The sequence below is a fragment of the Phalaenopsis equestris genome, unplaced genomic scaffold (genome assembly GCF_001263595.1).
Source record: "Phalaenopsis equestris unplaced genomic scaffold, ASM126359v1 Scaffold000840, whole genome shotgun sequence".
Taxonomy (NCBI): Eukaryota; Viridiplantae; Streptophyta; class Magnoliopsida; order Asparagales; family Orchidaceae; genus Phalaenopsis; species Phalaenopsis equestris.
Window position 1 is genome coordinate 1,004,433 of NW_018165280.1, and position 8,044 is coordinate 1,012,476.

At 37.0% G+C, this 8,044-nt stretch overlaps 1 protein-coding gene across 1 annotated transcript in view; it reads left to right on the forward strand.

Annotated features, from left to right (window-relative positions):
- The first annotated feature begins 1,932 nt into the window (after positions 1-1,932).
- Positions 1,933-8,044, forward strand: part of LOC110031553 (terpene synthase 10-like) — a 20,211-nt gene continuing 14,099 nt past the window's right edge. The window contains exons 1-2 of the mRNA XM_020734801.1: positions 1,933-2,240; positions 2,329-2,550. Of these exons, the coding sequence (XP_020590460.1) occupies positions 1,933-2,240; positions 2,329-2,550 (530 nt within the window). The remainder of the gene's footprint in view (positions 2,241-2,328; positions 2,551-8,044) is intronic.

An 8,044-nucleotide genomic window follows, 5' to 3' on the forward strand; every position in this document is an offset into this window, starting at 1 on the left:
CCAGAGTGCCTTTGGAAACGAAGAAGAAGAAGAGAGAAATGGAGGAAAAGGTTGAAAAAATGGAGGCAAATGGTTTCCCTGAACTTCACTTGGAGGAAGAGGAGAAGCCTCACCAAAAATCTCCTTGGAAGCTCCTTGAAACCTTCCCTTGTTCTCAGCACTTCTCCTCACCAAAATGGCTACCGCTCGCTCGAAATGAAGCCTTCTCCCCTCGTTAAACCTCCTCAAAGGGTCCACCAAAAGGATCTACGCTACCTTCCCCATTTAATATGGTCTCAAAATGCTTTCTATGCCATTTTATGGTGGAGAACCAGGCAAAAGAAGGAGGATCCCTAGTCATGGCCCCCCACAGGCAAGAAACCAGGGTCTGAAATTCCAAATTCACGAACTGGGTCTCGCTAGGCTCTGGCATTGTCACACCACTGTTGAAGGTCTCACAGATTAGGGTTTGGCATGGCTATGCTTGGGGCCCAACGTAATTACGTTCATCGCTCTGTATTATGGAGTGGATATGCCACCCAAAGGCGTGTTCACACCACCAGAAGGACTTGGGTGCCTCTCAGATTAAGACACGGTCATGTCCATATTGCGGCGTAATTACGTCATAGGCTTTGTTTGTCATGTGAGCTCACGCTACCTTCAGGAATGCTCATGTCGGGCGAAGCTCATTAGGGGTCTTTTTTGGGGCCTTGGAGTGGCTACAACCAATTTAGGCGTAGTCACACCGTAGGTTGTGTGTGGCCACGCCTAAATCAGGTATGGTCATTCCAGATCCTAGATTACTTGGGCTTGATGAAAAGCTCGCCATTCCAAGCCTTGTGAGTTCTCTGAAGGATTAGATATGAGCAGTGACAATCTTGGAACCTCTATAGAGGTCACGAGCGCGTCTTAAAAGAGCTCGAAAGATGAATCGTGCACATGTCGCTGAGCACGATGGATCTGATCGTAAAACTCATATGTCCAGACCTTAAGCTTAAGGAATGAACGTGAATGAGGCAGTTTCGTCAACAGCCTATGTCATGGGAACATTTGTACCAACCGACTACAAAACTATGCCAAAAGAGCGAACGTCAACACAGCGGATAACAGAGGCAAGGCTAGTCTGATCACAATCAACTCGGAGAAAGGCTATAGCGATGTAGAACACAACTATAGTGTTGTTTTACTCAACAAGGATACCTCGCTACGTTGCATCAAAAATGGATGCCAACAAAATTATTCTTTCTTCTTCTACTTTCTATTATTCCTCTCATTCGACTAATACTTTATCCCTTGGGCGGGATCTGAAGGGCATTTTGGGATTCAACGTTTTAAAAGGTGTGATGAGTATGGAGTCATTCCTTCAACAAGAAGAAGAGCACGTCACAAAAAAGGAACACATCATATCACAGAGCTAACCGCGTGGTGCTTGACAAGAGAGCATAGTCTCTCCCACAATCAAGTCCTCCAACACCCAAACCCCAAGGTAACCAAATGGCTTCTAAAGTTGAACGCATCATATTAATCTTGTGTCTTTATTCTAGTACTAAAATATTTTTAATAGGCTCCGATCCTAGAAGTTATAAAAAAAACATATTTGTAAATCCATTTAATAGACTAAATAAATATGAAAATATTATTAAGGCAAATATATATGTTTAATTTAAAACTAATATAATCTAATTTAGAATGTTGATAGTTAATATTTTTAATTAGTTTTAATTATAAGTTAGGTAGCCTAATATGTGGATATTTAGAAAAATGAAGTCAAATTTTAATGAACCAAACAATTGCCTCTAATTAACTTTAATTATTGTATCATTTTTAAGTCATCTTAGCAAAAAGTGTTACTAAAATGTTTTTCAACCGATTGGCAGAGTAAAAGATCTTATTAGCTGCTTTAATAAAAAAAGAGAAATCTTCAATCCATATAATCAACATGATGTCAAAGGAATGCTCAGCTTATATGAGGCCTCCTACCATAGTATTGAAGGAGAAGAAGAACTAGATGAAGCAGGAAAAATTGCAATGGAGCATTTAATATGTCTTGATAGATCTTTATTATGTCCACAGCTTGTTGAAGAAATAGATCATGCCTTGGAGATACCCTTGCATTGGAGAATGCTAAGGATACATACTAGGTGGTTTATTGATGCATATGGTAGACGAGAGAATTTTAATCCCACATTGCTTGAGTTGGCTAAGCTAGACTTCAACATAGTGCAGAGCATCTATAAGACAGAGCTTCAAGAAATGTCCATGTAATATGTGTTTCCTTTTATATGTACATATGCAATTCTTTTCATAATTATTTCAAGAAGTATTAATACATCTCTTTTTTATCCTTAGGTGGTGGAAAAATCTTGGTCTTGCTTGTACAGAGCTTAACTTTATAAGGGATAGACTTGTGGAGAATTACTTTTGGGCCGTGGGATTTACTTTTCAGCCTGAATTTGGGATAAGCAGAAAAGCTATCACCAAAATAATTAGTCTCGTAGCAACAATTGATGATATTTATGATGTCTATGGTGCCTTAGATGAACTAGAACTCTTTACAAATGTCGTTGAAAAGTAAGGAAACACAAAAAAAGATTAATAATATGCATAAGTTGTTTTAAGTAGCATGGTTATCAGATATTCATAAATTATAGACATGAAATAATCATTGAATGCAATAAAATATATTTACTTAATATGTTCTCAATTTACTAACTTATTATAACATTACCTTCGAGCTCTTAGATGGAAAATAGATGCAAGTCAACAACTTCCAAATTACATGAAGAAATGTTTGATTGCGCTTTTCAGCACAATTAATGAGATTGTTGTCTCATACTCAATGGGAAAGGAGTTGGATATTCTTCCATGCTTAAAGAGAGTGGTAATACAACATATATTTTAATTAGCTTATGTCATTTAAATTTTAAAATAGATTCAAGCTTCTTCTTTTTATTCTTATTTTTATATAAAAATAGTCTTACAATATAACATAGTAAAAAAAAGATGATTTGTTAAGCATATTTTTCTAACCAAAATAAATTATGATTGCACTTTAGTGGGTAGATTTATGCAAGGCATACTTAGTTGAAGCAAGGTGGTATCGCAGTGGATGCACTCCAACATTAAATGAGTACTTGGATAACGCTTGGGTTACAATATCAAGAATATGTTCACTAACTGCAACATATTGTCTGAGTGATGAATTGACAATTGAAGCTCTTAACAGTTTGGAGTTCTATCCACCTGTCGTTCGCCATTCATGCATGCTTTTACGACTGTATGATGATTTGGGAACATCAACGGTAAATAGAAGTATTTCTTTCATATATAAGCTTATAGAAGTAATATTTTGTTTTACTTGATATTATATTATTGTATAAATTACATGTTCATGACATAATTCTACTTGTAAGCTTATTACAGGAGGAGATCAAAAGAGGAGACGTTCCAAAATCAATTCAATGTTATATGAATGAGAAAAATGTTTCAGAACATACTGCTCGAGATTATATTAAATGTTTAATAAAAAATTATTGGAAGAAATTAAATCGGGAACATAGAATATTTTCAAAATTCTTGGAGCCTTTCAGAAAAAACTTTATTAGATGTACCAAGAACAGCAATGTACTTCTACAATGATCGCGATGGATATGCAGAGTCAAATAGTGAAACTAAGGATCATATCAAATGTGTAATAATTGAGCCAATTCCATTTCAAAAGTGATGCGCTTAAAAAAAAAGGATTCATTTACCCAGTTTATGTTGTGTGTAATTTAGTTATGCTTGAACTTGCTTTCCAATCACTTAAATATATTTATTTAGTATTTGTGTGCTACTATTTTGTGTATGCAAATTTTATTGGTTTAAAATTTACTGTCTTTTAGATCTTGTTATGTATGTTGCCCCCAAAAATTTAAATAAATGCTAATAATTATTTTCCATTATTTCATCTAATGTTACAAAAAATAAATAACTAAAGGAAACTCATAAGAAGATTATAGAAATCATTGAAATTCTTATAGTTTGAAGCTTAATGTTAAAACCATAATGACAAAAAAATTTACCCTTATAACATTTAACAAAATTACCATCAATATTTTTACCCATATAACATTTAACAAAATGAATATTTTCAATATTATAATTCTTGTAGTGAACTACTTTTTCCTTTTAAGAAATATTGTTTGTGCCAAAGAAGAGATGCCTCGAAATCAATTCAATTTTACATAAAAGAAAAAAATGTTTCAGAAACATATGCCCCAAATAATAATAGATTTCTGATAAGAAATTATTAGAAGAACTTGAATCAAGAGCACACTAAATCTTCAAAATTTTATTTAGTCTTTTACTGAAGCTTTGGTTAATGTAACAAGAACAAGACAAATCCTCTATCAATATGGAGATGGATATGGAGAGTCATATCATGAAATTAAGGCACTTTAAAGTGATACTCTTTAAAAGGGGAAAGTCCTTCCTCAAGTACATGGTATGCGTAATTTTGCTTGCGATCAATTTTATTGTCTTAACTATTTTTTTTTTCTTTTAATAAAATTAAAGTTTATATCTTCTTAAATTTCGTGTATTTTAGATCTATGTATGTTGATTTGTCGAAGAGAACGCTTAAATTTCTAAATGTTTTACACATTTTTATGGATGAAATTGCACTTTAAAGAAATTTATTTTATTGTTTTTTCCTGCAAGTTCAATAGGTGTTGGATGTGGAGCAATGTGGAAAAAACTTGGAATAATGCGGAAGAGACTTGGAGCAAAGGAGTTAAGAAGAGACTGGCGCCTAGGCGCCACCCCTGGGGGCCTAGATGTCAGTCTCAGCCTGACAACCCAAGAGGTTGGCGCCTAGGCACCAACCATTAGGCGCTTAGCCGCCGGCGTGATATTGGCTGCCACTCCCCCTTCCTACGGGGTGTATTGAATATGTCACCCAACTGATGTCTGTCCCAAACCTAAAAAATGAGGTAAATCCGTTGGTGACGCTCCAACAGTTAGTAGAAGGACCTCTAAAATTAAAAACTATGTCATATTTATTAGTATAACAAAGTAATATGAAAGTATAATTCTAATTCAAATGAAATGATCCAAACTCCCTGAACCACGCACCTCGAGTTGCTAACAAGATTAGCTTCCAGTAGAGATATGAAGCACATACCTACTTTTGATGATCTCCATGATGTGTGTTACGAGTGGCTTTGATAGATAGAACCTGAAATAGAAATATTAGTGGCATAGAATTTCAAAAAGATCATCAAACTTATTATAATGTAAAGAATAACTTATAAGTATCCTCTAGCTCAATGCATACCCATTCAAAGGTATCTTGATTCAGAGGGGTCTGTCTCATCGGAGGAGGCTAGTGGTGTATGAGAGGGAGGTGCTTTGCTGAGTGGAAGGTGGTGGTCGAGTAGGAGGTGATATGTGTGAATTATGTGAAATAACTATCTAAGTTTTCTTTCAAAATTATCTATTATTTATTTCTTTTTATACTTTTCTAGATATTTTCTTGTAATTTGCAATGTTCGTGTAGTTATGAAAGTTTCAAAGAGGCCTTAACAACTATTGGACCAAAGTAGATGGAAGCTGGGATCCAAATTGAGCCATTCAACATAAAAGAAAAGGCTCGAGTGGGCTGGCGCCTAGGCGCCAAATAGCGTCCAACACTGACCACAAACCCAAGTGACTAGCGTCTTTACACTAGGCATAGGGCGCCATGACATCCCCCCCTCCCTCTCTAAGATTCGACGTCACACTGAGCATCTGGCGACTTTGTGTCAGGCTTGGGGGCACCAAGACGCTCCCTTTAATATATCTAAGAGGTGCAATGGAATCTCCTATATGGTTCATAAGTGCCTTTTACCATGTTTAAGGTGCAGAAGTTCGACTTCAACAAGCATTGGGGCACTAATTTAACAGTCCACCTGCAATGTTACCGAGCAATCAATACTTCGATGTTGCACATAGAAAATCTAGTGCCTACAAATCGACTCACGACAGTTAGAGCAGTTCTAAGGCATTGATTTTGTTCTTCTAGAGATCTGTGGCATTGATACATGTCATTGAGAAGCTTCTCGTGAAAGAGCAAGAAATAGTCAGTTGTAGTAAGATCAACAGAAGAGGCAGAATACAAGGCCATCGGATTAGGAGTTACTGAGATGATGTGGTTAAAAGCCTTGTTGGTTGAACTCAAAGTGAATTAGGGTACTCAAATGAAGTTTTGGCGTGACAAAAAGTCAGCAATCAACATTGCAAACAACCCGGAGCAACATGCTAGAAGAAAACATGTGGAGATTGATAGGTTCTTCATCAAGGAAAAGCTGAACAATAGACTATTGGAGCTATGTCATGTAGCAACTGAAGAGCCAACTGAAGAGCAAGTGGTTGACTGCCTAACTAAAAGGCTCATTAAATTTATCTTGGTTCTGTGCCAAGATGGGCTTAGTGAAATATTATTTGCCTATCTTGAGGGGAAGTGTTGAGATTTATATCTAATGTAGGGTCATATTTGTAAATAGATGAAGTATGAAAATTTATTTGTAAATATTGTAACCTGTAAGGCTTTATATAAGCCCGCCAACAATGAGCTGGATGTGGTTTTGGAGTAATAATTTCAATTTGTCACTATTTTTTCTTTAAACAACAGCCACCTCCTTCCTCTCCCTAAAAAAATCTTTATTTCAAACTTCATCATCATTCTTATTCTCAGTACACACGTAATCGTTGACCTCATTTTCAGTGAGGTCTTAGTCTCCTACTCTTAGAACCCAGGATCTAGTTTTATAAGTTCTTTATTGATCATTCTAGCGGACTAGTAATAGAGTCCACCTCCCATAGAACTTTGAACTACTTTTTGACTCATTGTTGTGCAGACCTCGCATGAGTAGTCCCAAGCACTCAACTCTTAGTTGCAAGGGCTAAGAGCTAACATGTAGAGGGCTCGAAAATGAGTTCCTACAGGATCAGACGGCCTTAGGTGAACTCTCTGTGACTCAGCAGCACACTCACTACACCACACACGAAGTTGACACATTTTTGGCCCAACCGTCGGCGAACTTGTCTAAACGACCCAGATGATGACACAGACCGCGCTGACGCGTCTGGAATGTCAATTTTAGCCCTGAAGAACACCTATATTGCTAAGATTACGCGCGCGCAAAAAGTGCACCGAAATTCATGCACATTTTTTTTTGCGGGACGCAGGCTCGGGGCAACCCAAGTTTGACTCGGGGTCGGTTCGGGCTAATCACCAGCTCACAGAATTTCAAATTTTTAAAATTCAAATGGAGCATTTTAAAACCATAAGATAATTTGTTGTTATTCTTTTCCAATTGAATCATTTACATCAAAGGAATCATTCAATTCCCCGTCAATGCTCCAATTAACGGTTCGCTCGAAAACTTTGGCTATACTAATTCGGGGCATGTCCTGCTCCTCCGAGGCAATAACTCGTCTCTCCCGTTCACCTCCCTTCTGACTGAAGCCCTCTTCCTCGTGTCTCCTCCCTCCGCGCCAAAAACACTCGCTAGCTCCTTCCTCCCGCTCTCCTCAATCACGCCTCCTCTTTTCCTCGCCCGACCGAACAGTCATTCGGTTCACCATCCTCGCTCTCTCAAAACCCTCGCCTCCCACTCTCAACCGAAGACCAAAATCCTCGCCTCACCTGCTCGCCCGACCTGCTCTCCAATAAATCCTGCACGGCTGCTCCTCCCATGGCTAGGGCTGTCAAAAAAGCTCGTTGTTCGTGTTTGGTTCGTCAATGAGTTCGTGTTAAATTCGTTCGATAAGTAAACGAAACGAACGTGAACAATTTTTTTTCATTCGGTTAGTTAAATGAACCAAACACGAATAGTGATGCGTTCGTTCGTGTTCGAATCATTATTATTCGAAGTATAAAATAATTTAAAATAATTATATATATATAATTTATAATATTTAAAAAAATTAAATTTGATAAATTTAATATATAATAGAATATTATTTATATATATTAATATTAGGGATGTCAGTGAAAATTGTCGTTCGCGAACAGCTCGTGTTCGGCGAATTCGTTAAGAAA